The 18719-nt window shown below is 38.8% G+C and overlaps 1 protein-coding gene across 1 annotated transcript in view; it reads left to right on the forward strand.

Annotated features, from left to right (window-relative positions):
• Positions 1–18719, forward strand: part of CREBBP (CREB binding lysine acetyltransferase) — a 223232-nt gene that overhangs the window by 132596 nt on the left and 71917 nt on the right. Inside the window, exon 4 of the mRNA XM_077141973.1 lies at positions 17404–17644. Within this exon, the coding sequence (XP_076998088.1) occupies positions 17404–17644 (241 nt within the window). The remainder of the gene's footprint in view (positions 1–17403; positions 17645–18719) is intronic.

The raw sequence follows: 18719 nt of genomic DNA on the forward strand, positions 1-18719 counted from the left end.
TAACTTTTGTATAGGGTGTGAGATACGGGTCTTCTTTCATTCTTTTGCATATGGATATCCAGTTCTCTAGGCACCATTTATTGAAGAGACTGTTCTGTCCCAGGTGAGTTGGCTTGACTGCCTTATCAAAGATCAAATGTCCATAGATGAGAGGGTCTATATCTGAGCACTCTATTCGATTCCATTGGTCGATATATCTATCTTTATGCCAATACCATGCTGTTTTGACCACTGGGGCTTCATAATATGCCTTAAAGTCCGGCAGTGCGAGACCTCCAGCTTCATTTTTTTCCTCAAGATGTTTTTAGCAATTCGGGGCATCCTGGCCTTCCAGATAAATTTGCTTATTGATTTTTCTATTTCTGAAAAATAAGTTGTTGGGATTTTGATTGGTATTGCATTGAATCTGTAAATCAATTTAGGTAGGATTGACATCTTAACTATATTTAGTCTTCCATTCCATGAACACGGTATGCCCTTACATCTGTTTAGGTCTTCTGTGATTTCTTTTAACAGTTTTTTGTAGTTTTCTTTGTATAGGTTTTTTGTCTCTTTAGTTAAATTTATTCCTAGGTATTTTATTCTTTTAGTTGCAATTGTAAATGGGATTCGTTTCTTGATTTCCCCCTCAGCTTGTTCAATACTAGTGTATAGAAATGCTACAGATTTTTGAATGTTGATCTTGTAACCTGCTACTTTGCTGTACTCATTTTTTAGCTCTAGTAGTATTGTTGTGGATTTTTCCGGGTTTTCGACATACAGTATCATATCATCTGCAAACAGTGATAGTTTTACTTCTTCCTTTCCAATTTTGATGCCTTGTATTTCTTTTTCTTGTCTAATTGCTCTGGCTAGAACCTCCAACACGATGTTGAATAATAGTGGTGATAATGGACATCCTTGTCTTGTTCCTGATCTTAGGGGGGAAAGTTTTCAATTTTTGCCCATTGAGGATGATATTAGCTGTGGGTTTTTCATATATTCCCTCTATCATTTTAAGGAAGTTCCCTTGTATTCCTATCTTTTGAAGTGTTTTCAACAGGAAAGGATGTTGAATCTTGTCAAATGCCTTCTCTACATCAATTGAGATGATCATGTGATTTTTCTGCTTTGATTTGTTGATATGGTGTATTACATTAATTGATTTTCTTATGTTGAACCATCCTTGCATACCTGGGATGAATCCTACTTGGTCATGATGTATAATTCTTTTAATGTGTTGTTGGATACGATTTGCGAGAATTTTATTGAGGATTTTTGCCTCTATATTCATTAGAGAGATTGTTCTGTAGTTTTCTTTTTTTGTAATATCTTTGCCTGGTTTTGGTATGAGAGTGATGTTGGCTTCATAGAATGAATTAGGTAGTTTTCCCTCCACTTCGATTTTTTTGAAGAGTTTGAGAGATTGGTACTAATTCTTTCTGGAATGTTTGATAGATTCACATGTGAAGCCGTCTGGTCCTGGACTTTTCTTTTTAGGAAGCTTTTGAATGACTGATTCAATTTCTTTACTTGTGATTGGTTTGTTGAGGTCATCTATTTCTTCTTGAGTCAAAGTTGGTTGTTCATGTCTTTCCAGGAACCCGTCCATTTCATCTAAATTGTTGTATTTATTAGCGTAAAGTTGTTCATAGTATCCTTTTATTACCTCCTTTATTTCTGTGAGGTCAGTAGTTATGTCTCCTCTTCCATTTCTGATCTTATTTATTTGCATCCTCTCTCTTCTTCTTTTTGTCAATCTTGCTAAGGCCCATCAGTCTTATTGATTTTCTCATCGAACCAACTTCTGGTCTTACTGATTTTCTCTATTGCTTTCATGTTTTCAATTTCATTTATTTCTGCTCTAATCTTTGTTATTTCTTTCCTTTTGCTTGCTTTGGGATTAGTTTGCTGTTCTTTCTCCAGTTCTTCCAAGGGGACAGTTAATTCCTGCATTTTTCCCTTGTCTTCTTTTCTGATATAGGCATTTAGGGCAATAAATTTCCCTCTTAGCACTGCCTTTTCTGCGTCCCATAAGTTTTGGTATGTTGTCTTTTCATTTTCATTCGCCTCGAGGTATTTACTAATTTCTCTTGCAATTTCTTCTTTGACCCACTCGTTGTTTAAGAGTGTGTTGTTGAGCCTCCACGTATTTGTGAATTTTCTGGCACTCCGCCTATTATTGATTTCCAACTTCATTCCTTTATGATCCGAGAAAGTGTTGTGTATGATTTCAATCTTTTTAAATTTGTTAAGACTTGCTTTGTGACCCAGCATATGGTCTGTCTTTGAGAATGATCCATGAGCACTTGAGAAAAAGGTGTATCCTGCTGTTGTGGGATGTAATGTCCTATAAATGTCTGTTAAGTCTAGCTCCTTTATAGTAATATTCAGATTCTCTATTTCTTTATTGATCCTCTGTCTAGATGTTCTGTCCATTGATGAGAGTGGTGAAGTGAAGTCTCCAACTATTATGGTAGATGTGTCTATTTCCCTTTTCAGTGTTTGCAGTGTATTCCTCACGTATTTTGGGGCATTCTGGTTCGGTGCGTAAATATTTATGATTGTTATGTCTTCTAGTTTAATTGTTCCTTTTATTAGTAGGTAGTGTCCTTCTTTGTCTCTTTTAACTGTTTTACATTTGAAGTGAAATTTGTTGGATATTAGTATAGCTACTCCTGCTCTTTTCTGGTTGTTATTTGCATGAAATATCTTTTCCCAACCTTTCACTTTCAACCTATGTTTATCTTTGGGTCTAAGATGTGTTTCCTGTAGACAGCATATAGAAGGATCCTGGTTTTTAATCCATTCTGCCAGTCTATGTCTTTTGATTGGGAAATTCAGTCCATTAACATTTAGTGTTATTACTGTTTGAATATTTTCCTCTACCATTTTGCCTTTTGTATTATATATATCATATCTGACTTTCCTTCTTTCTACCCTTTTCTCCATACCTCTCTCTTCTGTCTTTTCGTATCTGACTCTAGTGCTCCCTTTAGTATTTCTTGCAGAGCTGATCTCTTGGTCACAAATTCTCTCAGTGACTTTTTGTCTGAGAATGTTTTAATTTCTCCCTCATTTTTGAAGGACAATTTTGCTGGATATAGGAGTCTTGGTTGGCAGTTTTTCTCTTTTAGTAATTTAAATTTATCATCCCACTCTCTTCTAGCCTCTATTGTTTCTGCTGAGAAATCTGCACATAGTCTTATTGGGTTTCCCTTGTATGTGATGGATTGTTTTTCTCTTGCTGCTTTCAAGATCCTCTCTTTCTCTTTGACCTCTGACATTCTAACTAGTAAGTGTCTTGGAGAACGCCTATTTAGGTCTATTCTCTTTGGGGTGCGCTGTACTTCTTGAATCTGTAATTTTAGGTCTTTCATAAGAGTTGGGAAATTTTCAGTGATAATTTCTTCCATTAGTTTTTCTCCTCCTTTTCCCTTCTCTTCTCCTTCTGGGACACCCACAACATGTATATCTGTGCAGTTCATATTGTCCTTCAGTTCCCTGATCCCCTGTTCAAATTTTTACATTTTTTCCAGAGAGTTTCTGTTTCTTTTTGGAATTCAGATGTTCCATCCTCCAAATCACTAATTCTATCTTCTGTCTCTTTAAATCTATCATTGTAGGTATCCATTGTTTTTTCCATCTTTTCTACTTTATCCTTCACTTCATAAGTTCTGTGATTTGTTTTTTCAGTTTTTCTATTTTTTCTTTTTGTTCAGCCCATGTCTTCTTCATGTCCTCCCTCAATTTATTGATTTCATTTTTGAAGAGTTTTTCCATTTCTGTTCGTATATTCAGCATTAGTTGTCTCAGCTCCTGTATCTCATTTGAACTATTGATTTGTTCCTTTGACTGGGCCATATTTTCAGTTTTCTGAGCGTGATCCGTTATCTTCTGCTGGCGTCTGGGCATTTAGTCAGATTTCCCTGGGTGTTGAACCCAACAGGTTGAAAGATTTTTCGTGAAATCTCTGGGTTCTGTTTTTCTTATCCTGCGCAGTAGGTGACGCTCGTGGCACACGTTTGTCTGCGGGTCCCACCAGTAAAAGTGCTGTGGGTCCTTTAACTTTGGCAAACTCTCAGCCGTAGGGGAGGTTCACCAGCCGAAGCGGCTTGGAAGGGTGCCAGCCGGACCAGGAAGTCACGTGTGTGGAAGGGACCCCGGTCACCGTTCTCCGCGGCCTGGGAATCTCCGATCCAATTCTCCCAGTTAATCCGGGGGGCCGCACGTGGGGGGGTCGCCACCCGCCACGGCTTTAGGGGACCACCTGTCCACTTCTCCCAGCTGGTCTGGGAAGGAAGAACGTAAGGACACCGGCCGCTTGCCACCCCGTCCCAGGGAAGCCCGTGCCCCTCGGTGATCTCACCGGAGCGGGTTTTCCCAACGAGTCAGCCGTTCCAGGATGGGGTACGCTGTCTTTTTGATCTCTGTCTTGGCTCCCGGAGCTGTTCTGTATCGTTTCTACTCCCCTAGTAGCTGTTCTGGAGGAAGAACTAAGATCCGCGCGTCTGACTAAGCCGCCATCATCTCCGGAAGTAGATGGGTCATTTTTAAAATCCATTCTGCCAGTTTGATAGAGGAATTTATTCCATTTGCATTCAGAGTTTTTACTGTACTGTAGTAAGACAGTACTTTACTTGAACCATTTTATCTTTTGGTTGTTATTTGTCAAATTCATTTTTGTCTTTCTTTTAGTTACCCTTGCTAAATTATCTTTGTTTTTACACTTACCTCCAAAACTCTCTCTCCTACCTTTTTTTTTTTTTCAGCCCACAGAACTCCATTTAGTATTTCTTGTAAGGCAAGTCTCTTGTTAACAAACTCTCTCGGCTTCTGTTTGTAAATATTTTAAACTCTCTCATATTTGAAGGACGACTTTGCTGGATAAAGACTTCTTCTTGACTGTCAATTTTTCTCTTTCAGTATCTTCAATATATCATACCACTGCTTTCTTGTCTCCATGGTTTCTGATGAACATTTGTTACTTATTTGTATTTGGCTTCCCTTGTATGTTGTGAATAGCTTTTTTCTTGCTGCTTTTATAATTTTCTCTTCATCTTTGCTATTTTACAGTCTGATTAGTATGTACCTTAGAATAGTTCTGTTTGAATTTATCCTGTTTGGGGTACATTGCACATCTTGTTTATGCATATTTTGTCTTTTAGTAGAGTTAGAAAATTTTCAGCCATTATTTCCTCATATATTCTTTCTGGTCCTTTTCCCTTCTCTTCTTCTGTAACACCCATGTTGCTTTTCATGTCAATTATTTCTATGAGATCCTGCTAAAATTTTTCCATTCTTTTATCTATTTAACTTTGGATACTTTGTCTTCTAGCTCACTGAACCATTCTTCTGTTTCTTAAATCTGCTGTTGTATGCCTCTGGTGTATTTTAAATTTTATCTGTTGTGCTCTTCATTCACGTAAGATGTCTTATTTTTCCTTGCATGGTTTCAAATTCTTCTTTATGCTCACCCAGTGTCCTTTTAATATCCTTTATCTCTTCATCCGTCTCTTTGAATTGATTTAGGAGCTTTGTTTGAACATCTTTAATTTATTTCCAAATTCTGTATCTCCTCTGACTTTTTAATTTGTTCCTTTGACTGTGCCGTATCTGCTTGGTTATCAGTATGGTTTGTCATTGGTGATATCTGGGCATATGATTATCTTGATGGGTTTATTCTGAAGGTGGTTTCTCTTTCTTGTCTAGAATTTTGCTCTTTGTTTTTATGCTCTTCTTTGACTATTGCTTCCTCAGATTTTCCCAGCCAAAACTGGGCCAGGTACCCACTCTGGGTATGCAAATCAGATCCACAGGGCTCTGGGAAGAGGTTCAGGAAAGACTGTAGGAAGCCTTTTTTATTTCCCTCCACTTGCCGAGGTTGACTTTCCTGGCCTGCCCAGGTGACGGTGCTCTTCAGCGACCTTTTCCTCTCAGCCCTACTAAGGCAGGCTGTTTTTTGGCCCTTTGCCAGTTCCATCTCTGATATGGTTGAAATAATGGCATGGCAGCAGTTGGCCAGGATGGGCTAAGGTAGCAGGATCCACTAGTTTAAATTAACCAGCCTTAGGTGGATCAGTTCTGGACCGTGTCCCGCTCTCTACTTGGGGTAGAGGACTCCTCTGGCTATCGCAGTCCGCCACAGCTCCCCATCCGTGCTGCTTGCCACGAGGGTGGGGATGGGCGCTGAAAGCCAAGAACTGAATTTATAATATTCTGACTGTAGTTTTTCAGTGTCTTCATCCTGCACTTCCCTGGAAGCTGCACAGAACTTCCCTGATCTCTGGAGCCTCCCAATAATGGATTCGTACAGTTTCAGCCTTCCTACTTGCTGTTCTTGGGAGAAGAGTGGGCCCTGTAGCTCCCTTCCTCTTCTTCCATTTTTCTGGATATCGATCTTCCTGCCTTTAGTGGCCTTTTTCTTGATTTGGCTCTTGTCCTGTTACTGTGGTCCTTTAACTGTTTTCTGGAACTTTTAGTAAGATGTTTCTGCCAGTTCTTGCCTTGTTCAAAGCTTCAATGGGGGGACAGAGCCCTGAAGCTCTTACTCTGCCAACTTGAGCAAGACAGGGCCCAGAGCCTGATTGAGGGGTGGGGGTGGGGGAGCAGGGGAGAAATTAACTACGTTATGGAGCCTGTACCATTGTTAACATTGTAATATATGACATCAATCCCAGGGGTGCTCCTTATTTAAAATTGTTCATGAGAGTGACGCTATGATCAGTTTTGGTCATGTGACCGAAAATTGTGAAGTAGAGGCTTTGGAGCAGACCCCAGGCAACTGCTGATCCCTGTTTCTAGAGGGAAGGGGTGTATAACTAGTAGAGGACTGCTTATGCAGGAGGGTGGTGGCCCTGTCTTCAGTGCCCTGTCAGTGTGATAATAGCTTGGACATTGCATGGCTAGCAATAGGGTATGCTTAGCCTTTCCAGGGCCGGCTGTCCATCTTGGGGTTATTCTATGTCTGTGTTTCTCAGCATGCTCTATGACCACATGTATCAGACAAACCAGTGCCCCACCCAGGCCTTCTGATTTAGACTTTCTTGCAGTGAGTAGAGAGGAATCTGTGTTTTTGTGATCACTATTGTTAATGAAACTTCAATTTTTTTTCTTTCCAATTTATGTCACCTAATTTCTTTTAAGGCAATTCTGGATAATTCTAAATAGAGGGGCTTGTGGTTCCTTCTCTTTGTTGTATGGGAAATTTTTCTTTAGCTCCTCTGACGAGTCTGATGTAGAGTGACATTTACGAAAGTCATTGTTCACTGAAATGTTAGTGTACCTAATAGTCAGCTTTGCCCCCTTCAGAGCGGGCTTACTTTATTTATCCTTATGTCTTCATGGTTTCAACTATTCAGTACCCACCCACCTTGTTTATCTTATTCTCTCATAATTCTCTGTCCCCCCATGTCTAGTTTCTGATCATAGAGGGAGCAAGGTTTAGGGGTAGGCAAAGGTTAGGCATAACAAACCCAGGTGTCTCTCCCTGACTTGTTTGACCGACTCATTTCATGGTTTTAGTTTCCTTGCTGCATAGACACTCATGTCCCGTAACTTTTTCAGGCAAGCTTTTATTTCACAAATGGTAAGTTTTTAAAAATTGCAAGTTGTCTCATTTTCCCCTCTCTACTAGGACTAAGGAGAATGCTTATATAGTTTTTATGGAATCAACTGAACAGTTTGTTATCTCTTTACCACACAGTACTAGTTTCTATGTAAGATCTCTCCTTGCTTCTGAATTGTGTTTCACTGATTGAATTGAAAACATGGGAAAAAGTTTTGGAAGTAAACATTGTTCTACATTTATTAGGAGTACAAGTGTTGGTGTTTTTAAGAATTTGCCTCTGCTTTTCCCATGCATCTTGAGGATTTTGAGGAAATGTGTATATCAGGCTTTAGAAGAATAACCTCCATAGACCTAGTATGCAAGGAAACTAAAACTTTGAGACAGGCGACCACAGAGAGAGACAAACTTGGGTTCAGTAGGCCTATTCTGAAATTCTTAATAGTAACCATGTAAATTCTTTTTAGCTATTTAAACTAATTCCTTTTTTTGGCAGTAAATCTCAGCTGGGAACATGGTAAAAGCACAAAATATGTGATGTGTCATGTTGCAAATAACAGAAACCTTTAAACTGAGAAAAACGAACAGGTTCTTAAATATTGGGCACAACAGTATTGTACATACTCAATCAAGATCATTTAATTTTCTTTCCAATATGGGTTTCCCATTAACCAACAGGGTCTTTTCTAAGATCTGGTTAATATAGCCTTTTCTCCAGTGAAACCCTGTAGGCAGGAGCATAAATTATCTCCAAAAATATTCTGCTCTTTTACTTCATATAAAGTAAGAAAGTTCTTTGTATCTAATTAAAATGTTCTGGCATTCCTACTAACAACCAGTGTTGGAACTTGTTTCTGTGTGTTAGCAGCTAGTAATGGGGGATAATTTACCAGTCTTTTCTGAGAAGTAAAGTGACTGTTACAAGAATTCAGTTAATACCACATTTAATGGGTCTGAATGGGAACAGTCATGACTAGCAACAATGTAAGGAAAATTTTTCACTCTATCTGAAGAGTTAAAAACCATGCCAGTCTTTTCTTGACCCTAATCGCCCTAAGGTGTTTTTATCTTTTCCACAATCAGCTGAAATGGCCCTAAGGTTCAACTCACTGAAAACCAATTCATTAAATAATTAATTTGACAAGTTATCTAAAATACATTGCAGGGTGGGCAACGGTGGTTCAGTAGCAGAGTTCTTGCCTGCCATACCAGAGACCCAGGTTCTCTTCCTAGTATATCCCCATCTGGGAAGCATACCCCCAACCATTGGGGATTCTGAGGAAAATGGGACAGGCTCTTGATTTTGAGGCTTGCCCTTATGAAACTTGTTTCTGTGGGGGGGGAAACTAGGACTATCCATGGTGAGGCCTGGGAGTTGTTTCCAGGAAGCCTCTTTGTTGTTCAGATGTGGCCCCTCTCTCTCTCTGGGCCCAACTCTGCAAGGAAAATCATTGTCTTCCCACCTCTCCAACCCCCCACCCCCCACCCCGTGTGGGACATGACATTCAGGGGTGAATGTCTGTTTCCCTGGTGGCGTGGGGCATGGCTCCCAGGGATGAGTCTGGTCCTGGCACCATGGGATCAACAACGCCTTCTGTATCAAAGGGAGGAAAAGAGGCATTAAAAGATGCCTAATAAGGTGAAGCATCTGTGGCCAAAAGAGATCAGGTGGAGTTGAGAGGCTATTCTGGAGGCAACTCTTGTGCAAGCTTCAATTAGATAGTGCTAATTGCCACGATTTGCTAAACACCAACCAGTATCACTCCTGTTGACTCTTGAGAACACCTGGGGCTCAAACTGAGCCTCTATAACGGTTACATGCACTAAGTTTGCTTCCCAGAAACTAAAATTCCTGGAAGGTTCCTAGATCATATAAATCCTGAAACCTAGAGGGACCAGCTCTCCAAGATTATCAATTAATTACAGCCTCCTATCCTTTAGTGTCGTCACCCCTTCTCAACATGAAGAAGTCAGAACTGTCATTGCCAGGCCTGTGGATTGGGAGAAGAAGGAGGTATAACAGAGAGAATAGGATTTAACAAATGAGTATGGCTGCTGAATCACTATATTAATATTAAATCTAGTCTCCAGTGTTTGGGAGAAGCTAGAAGGAAAAATCTGAGATGGTGGAATAGTAGCCTGTGACAAACTCTGGGGTCAGTTCTGTAACTACTTGTAGAAGTGTGCTTTGAAAATTACTGCTTTTTTCTTTCTTTGCTTTATATATATGTTATGTTTTAGAATAAAAAATGTTTTTTAAAAAATCTGAAAACAAAAAGAAATACTGCAGTAAATGCTCTTGAAGAATATATATATATATATATATATACACACACACACACACACACACACACACACACTATTGAAAAGGAGTATTCTCTACAAAGTTTTAAGTAAGTCGGTAATTCTCACAAACCTGGTAATTTATGAATGGGCCTGATGCCAGGGAAGATCCTGAATCAGCGTAGACCTGCTGTTCTATACGGCCTGTCGTCTCACCTGTTAGAATAGCCGAAGGTTGAATAGAAGGTTGATACCCTTCTGTCTTTCTGGGTTTCTTTGTGCAGTAGCAGGTAGACCCCTGAGAGAAGACGTGTTCACACCACAGTCACCACTCAGCCCTACCAGGTAGACCTGTTCTCCAGTTTTAATGAAGCCACTTCCAGGCAGGGGTGGGTCATGGAAGACCATAAAGCTGGTTGGACTCAGTTGCATCTCCAAACACATATATTCACTCTCAGACTTCACTGTCACCTTCCTTTCTTGCCTTGTCTTAGCCATTTGTTTTTCATCTGAAAATCAGAGGCTTTTGGATCTTGAAGATTACTTATAAATCATTCTGGTTGCGCTTGTTTTTATTCCCTATTGATTTTAATACTTTAAATTTTAAAATAATCTTTTTGTTTAAAAAAAAACTCAGCAAACACTCAGCAGAAAGAAAACACAAAAAAGTCATTCCATCCATCTAAATAACTGCTTTTTTTCTTACCCGTTGATCTTGATCATCTCAAAGGTGATTATCCTTTCCCAGACTGATAGCTGTGTACATTTAATGGACATTTCTGTTATTTTTTTCTTTTACTAAAGCTTTGCAAACCCAGATGTTCTAGGGTCCTCCTGGGGATTCAGAACAAGCAAACGTTACCGAATCATCCCTTGTCCACCTGGTGTTGACTTTGTAGTCATTTTCTGATGTTAAGAGGTAATCTCAACTTTGGGGAGGTTGTGAAGTCAAGTTTCCAGGGAGACCAGGGGGCAGTGTGTCTGAAGAGCAGGGAACTGGACTTCCATGGTGAGGTAGAAGCATTTGGGCCAGCTCCCTGTCTTCAGCAGACTGAAACCCCACTTGGATGTTGATTTGGGGAGGAAGCATTTTCTTCTCCCTCTCTGTCCCAATCAGTCTCTCCCTCCCTCAGTCTGGTATGGGATGAGCTCACTGTAGCCCTTTGGCTGACTGGTTGAGTGTGCTTTGTGTCAACCTGATGTTACTTGGCTGTGCAAACTGTTAATGCAGGGGAGAGGCACAATTGAACGAGTGAGGATTGCACACCATGCTGAAATCCTCCTTCCTGTGTTTACAGATCACATGTAAGCAAATTCACTTTCCAGGAGTAGATCATGCATACATGCTAAGGCTTTAGATAGATGCCATTAAATGGCCTTCCATTGACAGCTTGTACCAGTTCACCAGTATTGCAGAATAGTTCTTGGTAACCCACATCCTCCCAAGGCTGGGTATTAGCATTCAGTGAGTTTACTCCGTGGAAATGATGTCTCGTTATTTTGATTTGATTGCTTTGATAATGAGTAAGAATGAAAATATTTATGTTTGTAAAACATACACATTTTTTAAACTTTTTGTTTTGAAATAATTTCAGACTTGCACGGCAGTTGCTTTAAAAGTAAATTAACAGAAAACACTACAGAAAACTACACTATACACCCCACCCAGGTACCCAGATACATCAGTTTTTAACCTTTTGCCACATTGCCATGTCATTCTATGTATCTGTTCTTTAAACATCTGAGAATAGATTATATACCTCATGCTGTTTGTATCCTTACTTAATACTTCATACACATTTCCTGAGAACAAATATACCCTTATGTAATCACCTTAAATAAGTACTTATCCAGTTCAAGTATTTAACATTGATAGAAAGCTTAGAATCTATCTTCTAATTTTTTCATATGTTCAGTAATACCCTCTTGAAACTTTTTACCTTCATTAATATCTCTAGGTACAAGTATTGCATTTAATTGTCATTATCTCTTTAGTTGCTGTTTTTTCTGTTGTGGAAATTTATATTCCACATAAACGTCCCCATCTCAGCCATTCCCATGCCTTCCATTCTGTGGGATTAAGCACATTCACAATATTGTACTGCGCTCACCACCATCCACTACCAGAACTTTCCCATTTCCTCCAGACAGAAACCTCACGCCTGTTAGGCATTAGCTCCCCATCCCCACCCAACCCCTGCCCTGTGCCTGGTAACCTGTACTCTACTTTCTGTCTCAATGAATTTGTTTGATCTAGCCATTTTATATAAGTGGAAATCAAACAACATCTGTCCCTTTGTGTTTAACTTATTTCATGCATTATGATGCCTTAAGGTTCATCCATGTGGTACCCTGTATCAGCACTAAATTCCTTTTTAAAGTTGAGTGATACTCCATTTGATGTATATATCACATTTTGCTTGACCATCACTGAATGTACATTTGAATTTCTACTTTTTGGCTGTTATGAATAATACTGCTATGAATATTAGTATATGAATAATCGCCCCCCTAGTCCCTGCTTTCAATTCTTCTGGGTATATACCAAGAAGTGTAATTGCTGGGCCTTATGGTAACCCTGTGTTTAACTACTTGAGGAACCCCAAGAACTGTTTTCAACAGCAGCTGTACCATTTTACATTCCCATCAACGATGTATGAGAGTCCCAGTTTCTCCATGTCTTCACCCACACTTATTTTCCTTTTTAAGAAAATTACTACAGCCATCCTAGTGAGTGTGAGATGGTATCTCATTATGCTTTTATCTGATTTTTTTTTACATGGGCAGGCACTGGAAATTGAACCCTGGTCTCTGGCATGGCAGGTAGAACTCTGCCTCTGAGCCATTGTGGCCCACCCTTCATTATGCTTTTAATTTGCATTTCCCTGATGCCTAACAATGTTGAGCATCTTTTCATGTGCTTATTATCCATTTGTAAATCTTCTTTGGAAAAATGTCTCTTCAGATCATTTGCCCACTTTTTAAATGAGTTGATTTTTTTATAGTTGCACTGTAAGAGGTCTTTATATATTCTGGATACAAAGGCCTTTACCAGATATATAATATACAGATATTTTCTCCTATTCTGTGGTTTGTCTTTCATTTTGTTGATGGAGCACAGTTTAACATTTTGAAGTTCAATTTATCCATTTATCCTTCTGTTGCTTATGCTTTGGGTGTCATGTCTGAAAAACTATTTCTCCTATGTTTTCTTCTCAAAGTTTTATATTGCATGCTTTTACATTTAGGACTCTGATCCATTTTGAGTTAATGTTTGCATTTGTGAAGAAGGCATTCTTTCTTATCAGGATATCTAGTTTTCTGAACATTGTTAATTGAAAAGACTATTTTTTCCCCCAGTGAATTGTGTTAACACCAAATGTAGAATATTTTTACTTTTGTTGTTCATTTGTATTTCTTTGGTGTGGTGTCTGTGCATTTCTGTTGCCCAGCTTGACAATGGAGTATTGCCTCCTTTTTTCTAAGAATTCTTCATATATACCAACCATTTACTGCCCCATTTTCACTTTTTAAGCTTAATTCTTGTGTGTTTATGTTGAGAAAGGCTTTCTCCTTCCATGACTCTAAAATTAGTCTTTACTTTTTTCTGGCATTTTAATCTATTTTTACCCATCTGAGATTTTATTTTTAAGGTGAAGTTGGGATCAAAGATTACCACCACCATGCTCTAATTTGAAATACCACCTATATCTTACATTAATTTCATAGATACACATGTCTTTCTGGACTTAAATAATATAAAGAAATCTTTGGCTTTACAGTATGTTTTGTTATCTGGCAAGATAGAAAACAAATCTATCTTGATTCTTACTGTTTTTCAAATTTATCTTGGCTTTTGCAAAAGTAAACAAAATCCCATATTTGGCACTTTAATTCTGTAAAATTTATAGCTTTGTTTTGGGAAGATTTAGAGCCTTACAATTTTGTTCTACACATTTAAAGGGATGTTTGTATCTGAGCACTTTTCTTTTTTTCTCGGGACCAGAACTTAACAGGAGAGTTGATAGAGTCTAAAGGATGCCTCTGGCATAGATTACATCCTGCCCTCTTATCACATTGAATGCCAACCTGGGAAAGAAGGAAATTAAATGAGATCCTGTATTTGTCTGCACTTGGCAAGCTGTAATATCCATATAAAAGTATATGAAGTTATTATGGGGAGGGCCAAACACAGGGACATAGGACATGTCTTTGGTTACATTTCACTGTTGACTCAGCTTTACTTCCCAATTTGCTTTTTTATTTTTAACACGGACAGGCATCGGGAATCAAACCCAGGTCTCTGGAATGGCAGGCGAGAACTCTGCCTGCTGAGCCACTGTAGCCCAACCTCTCCAATTTGCTTTTGAAGCACATGCAAACTGGGCATAGAGCTCATTAGAGTATACTTTTTGTTTTCCTTCCACAGATAGAGAAATAATAGACCAAGTTTCAAATGTCCTGTCCACCCATACCATTTCAACATTTGTTAGGTTTGGTTCAAAAGACACTAGTAAAAACTCACCCCAAATGATAAGGTGTTAATTTTGCTAATGGGAAAAAAGAGGTGCTTATAATTTAATTGTAAGGCTAGGATTTTCACCTAAGTTTTGTATGATTTATTTTTGTGTATATAGCATTTCTGTATTTGGTGGAACACAAAGGGACAACTGGCCTGATATCTTCAAGTCAGTGTCATGAAAAATAAAAGGGAGGGAGGGTAGCAGTAGATGATGAACCTTAAAAGCAGTTACCAAGTGCGTGGCCCTCAGTTGGGTTCTTATTTGTTCAAATCAGCTATAAAAGGCAGTTATTGGACAGCTAGAGTATTTGAATATAGACTAAGTATTAGCTGACATTAAAGAATTATGGTAAATTTTGTTAGGTATGGTCATGGTATACTTTCCTCCCTACTTTTCTGTGTACTTTCAATTTTTGTAAGTACAAAAGGAAGGGACCTAAACAATGGTCATCTCATTTTTAAATATTCTTCCATGTCTCCATCCTATTTAATTCTGGGTAGACCTTCTAATCCTTAGGTAAACTGATCTAGGAGGAGACTTTTTAACATTGATAACTGAATGCTGGCAGGAGTAGAGTCAAAGTAGAGACTCCCAAAACTACTTGTGAAAATGTGAAATGCTACAACCTTTCTGGAAAACAAGTTGGAAACAATTTTCAGAAACTTCAAGAATGGTCATATCTTTTGACTGTTTCCACTTCCAGAACCCAGCTACCAAAAAATAAGAACAAAGATTTTTCAATAAGGCCATTTGTTTATAAAAGCTATTTAAAATAGCTTTGTACACGAAGAGTTTAAATGCCAAACAATGGGAGATTGGTTGAGTGGACATACAGCTAGCTATACAGTGAAATACCACAAGGCCATTAGGAACATACTATATGAGACAACTTAATGGTAGGGGACAGAACTGAGGGTAAATGCCAAGCAAAAAAATTATTTTACAAGACTATAGGTTATGGTTCATATATACACATGTATATAGAGAAAAACCACAAAAAAAAATCATTACTTTAGGAGTGGATTCCTGGTTATTGAAATTTCAGATGTTGTTAATATTGAGTTCTTTTGCTTTTCAGATTTTCTATAGTATGTATACAGTATTTTTATAATAAGAAAACTTAAGGAAAATAACTGTTTTCTCTTAGAATTTAAGTACTCAGTATATTCCACCTCTCATCTGGGGTTTTGATTTGCTTCCTGCCTTATAATGCAGGCTTCCCAGAGTTGTGTTCCTAAGCAAAGCCACCCAGCTTTCTATATACTTAATTTTCTTAGTTCTCATAAAGATAAAATCAAAACAGAAAATGATCTGTTTAAAAATGATCTTGGGGGCCACGGTGGCTCAGCAGGCAAGAATGCTTGCCTGCCATGCCAGAGGACCTGGGTTCGATTTCCGGTGTCTGCCCATGTAAAAAAAAAAATGATCTTGGGTGGTGCGACAGTGGCTCAGTGACAGAATTCTCGCCTGCCATGCCGGAGACCTGGGTTTGATTCCCAGTTCCTGCCCATGCCAAAAACAAAAACTTAAAAAAATGATTTTTGATTCATTAAGAAATATTTACATATTTTTCTTCCTAATTGCAAATAATAGTATTCATAAATTTTTTAAAAGTCAGAGTCAATGTATTAGGGTTCTCTAGAGAAACAGAACCAATAGAAGATAGCTGTAAATACAAAATTTATAAAAGTGTCTCATACAACCATGGGAAGGTAAGATTCTAAAATCTGAAGGGCAGGCTGTGAAGCTGGCAACTCCAATGAAGTGTCTCGATGAACTCCACAGGAGAGGCTCACTGGCTGAAGAAGTGAAAATTCTCTCTTCTTCCTTAAAAAATCTTGAATGCACTGAATCAAACTCAACTGATTGAATTATCACATTTGTGGGGGCAGGGGTGAGGGCAGCCTTAGATGAAAGCAGATGTGATCAGCCACAGTTGCAGTCAGCTGACTGACGATGTAATAAACCAGCTTTCTGGTTTATCATCCAGCCACAAAACGTCCTTGCAGTTACAGTTAGATCAGTACTTACCAGACACCTGGGCACCATCACGTGGCCAAGTTTACACCAGAACCTAACCATCACAGTTGGGTATACTTTTAAGGAATTTTGTGAAATCACGCTGGGAGTATTAGAGTATCAGGTTTTTGGAAGGTTAGAAATCCTTGAACTAGGGATTGTTTTATTGCATACTGGGAACACTACATATAATCTTATTTTGTCTGAAGAATGTTGAGGGTTTTTTAAAGACTAAGAAGACTCCTTTGGTCACTGAAATTTCCCGTTTTCTCTGCAGCTAAAAGGAATGCTTGATGAGGGTTGTTATTTTAGTTACAGGAAAGTATGTATACCTTACTGTTTCAGGACCTTTAACAGCTCATCATATTCATTCTGAAAAAAATAGTATTTTTTGTCAGATGTTGGAGTAGAAATTTTAATGGCAACCACAGCGTTTCATAAGGCAGAAAAGCATGAACAGTTGTACTGGGTAGTAGTATGAAGGTTGCCTCCTGTGCTTTCAGGAGAGGTATTGACGCTGTAACATCAAGCTGCGAATAATGTCCTTCTGGTCATGTGATAATGGAATCTGAGCCTTTTTGCTGTATACGTATTACAGTTGGTCAGGCTTTGGTAATCTTTCCAATTAGGTTGAACCATATGCAATTGCCAATTTGGGACCTATAAAAACAGCAGTTTCATGGTTCAACCTGATGTTATATGCAGCTTTTCCTGTTACCTTATATTTGTAGAGTGAGTTGAGTTTTGATTACTGCAGTCAAGAGCAAGTGTCTTGTTTTGATGATAGTCATATGCAAATGAATTTAACGATCCTTCCTTCTGAGTTGGGTTTACTTCTGTGCTTCTGAATTTTTCTTAAAGTCATTGATAGATTATTGAGGAATGCACCAACCTTCTCCTCTCTGTAAATAGGCTATAGAACAACTGATATTATCCATCACCTTTAATCATTAGTTTGAAAAAATAGTAAATGAACATGAATTGGAACAGTAAAAGCTTATTTAAATATTTTCATTATTTTTTAAATTTTAGTCTCAGATGCAGACGTCAGTAGGAATTGTACCAACACAAGCAATTGCAACAGGCCCCACTGCAGATCCTGAAAAACGCAAACTGATACAGCAGCAGCTGGTTCTACTGCTTCATGCTCATAAATGTCAAAGACGAGAACAAGCAAATGGAGAGGTTCGGGCCTGCTCTCTCCCACATTGTCGAACCATGAAAAATGTTTTGAATCACATGACACATTGTCAGGCTGGAAAGGCCTGTCAAGGTAAGTGCAGTTTTCTAAAATCCTCCTGGCAGGTTAGAATGAAATTTGTCTTTACTGGTCTTAAACAGATCTCATATTAATATGATACCAGCAACCTAAGTGCTAACTTTTTGATGTAGCCTGGAATATGTTGCTCTCATGTCCCCATGCACTGATTAGTCAAGGGCCATTGGAATGCTTACCTGCTGAGGGGGAAAGACTGTTTGGTTTTATAGTATTTTGCGAGCTTATACTGGATGAGGCTGTGCCCTGCATTTGTTCTTTTTCTTTCTTCCTCTATCATGGGTGATATTCGTCACTTCTTAAAAACTGTCTTTATCGTAAATGTCTAGATCATGGGCTTACTTTTGAGCAGCATAGAACCCTTATACATGCATACCCTTGCCTAAATTTAGAGCATCTGTCTTGCAGCTTTTGATATATTGAGACTACCAGGGGCCTGTTGCCTTGTACTCCTCTACCCTTTGGTCTTGAGGCTCATCAGGTTAACAGCAAGGTTGTCCTGGGTGACTGTCAGTCAGCTTGCCAGTGGCCCAGGGATTCATGTGGTACAGCAACGTCAGGCATGTCGGTTTCCTCCTCTCCCCTATGGCAGACACCTCAGTTCTGCTGAAGGAATTGCTTCTCATTAATAACTATACTTTTCTTTGAGCTTTATCCACTTTCCTTCTTTTCTTGCTTGTGCTCATAAACCTTGGGACTATCTCTCCCTGTTCTCCCTCTTTCCCTCTGATATTTGTGGGTCTCCAGGGTAACCCTGATCATGGTGAAGAAGCAGAGCAGGGGACTGCTAGACCTTTAGAAAGAAAATGCAATACCTTAGTATTGAAATGAAGATCAAGACTGAGAATAACCAGGTTCAGTTACCCTCTAACGTACTTTCAGAAGTGTTCGGGGTCCCTTTCAGAATCTCTACACACTTCGCATTTGCTTCTCTACCTGAATCTTCAACTCTAGTCCTTAGATGGTTTTCATCTTTAAACATATTTAAATTTTTTTTTTAAATAGTGACATTATAGAACTATTATTTGTTCTGCCTTTCATTACAGTTCAGCGTTTCAAGTTAAGTAGTTTT

Source organism: Tamandua tetradactyla, chromosome 23, assembly GCF_023851605.1.
Source record: "Tamandua tetradactyla isolate mTamTet1 chromosome 23, mTamTet1.pri, whole genome shotgun sequence".
NCBI lineage: Eukaryota > Metazoa > Chordata > Mammalia > Pilosa > Myrmecophagidae > Tamandua > Tamandua tetradactyla.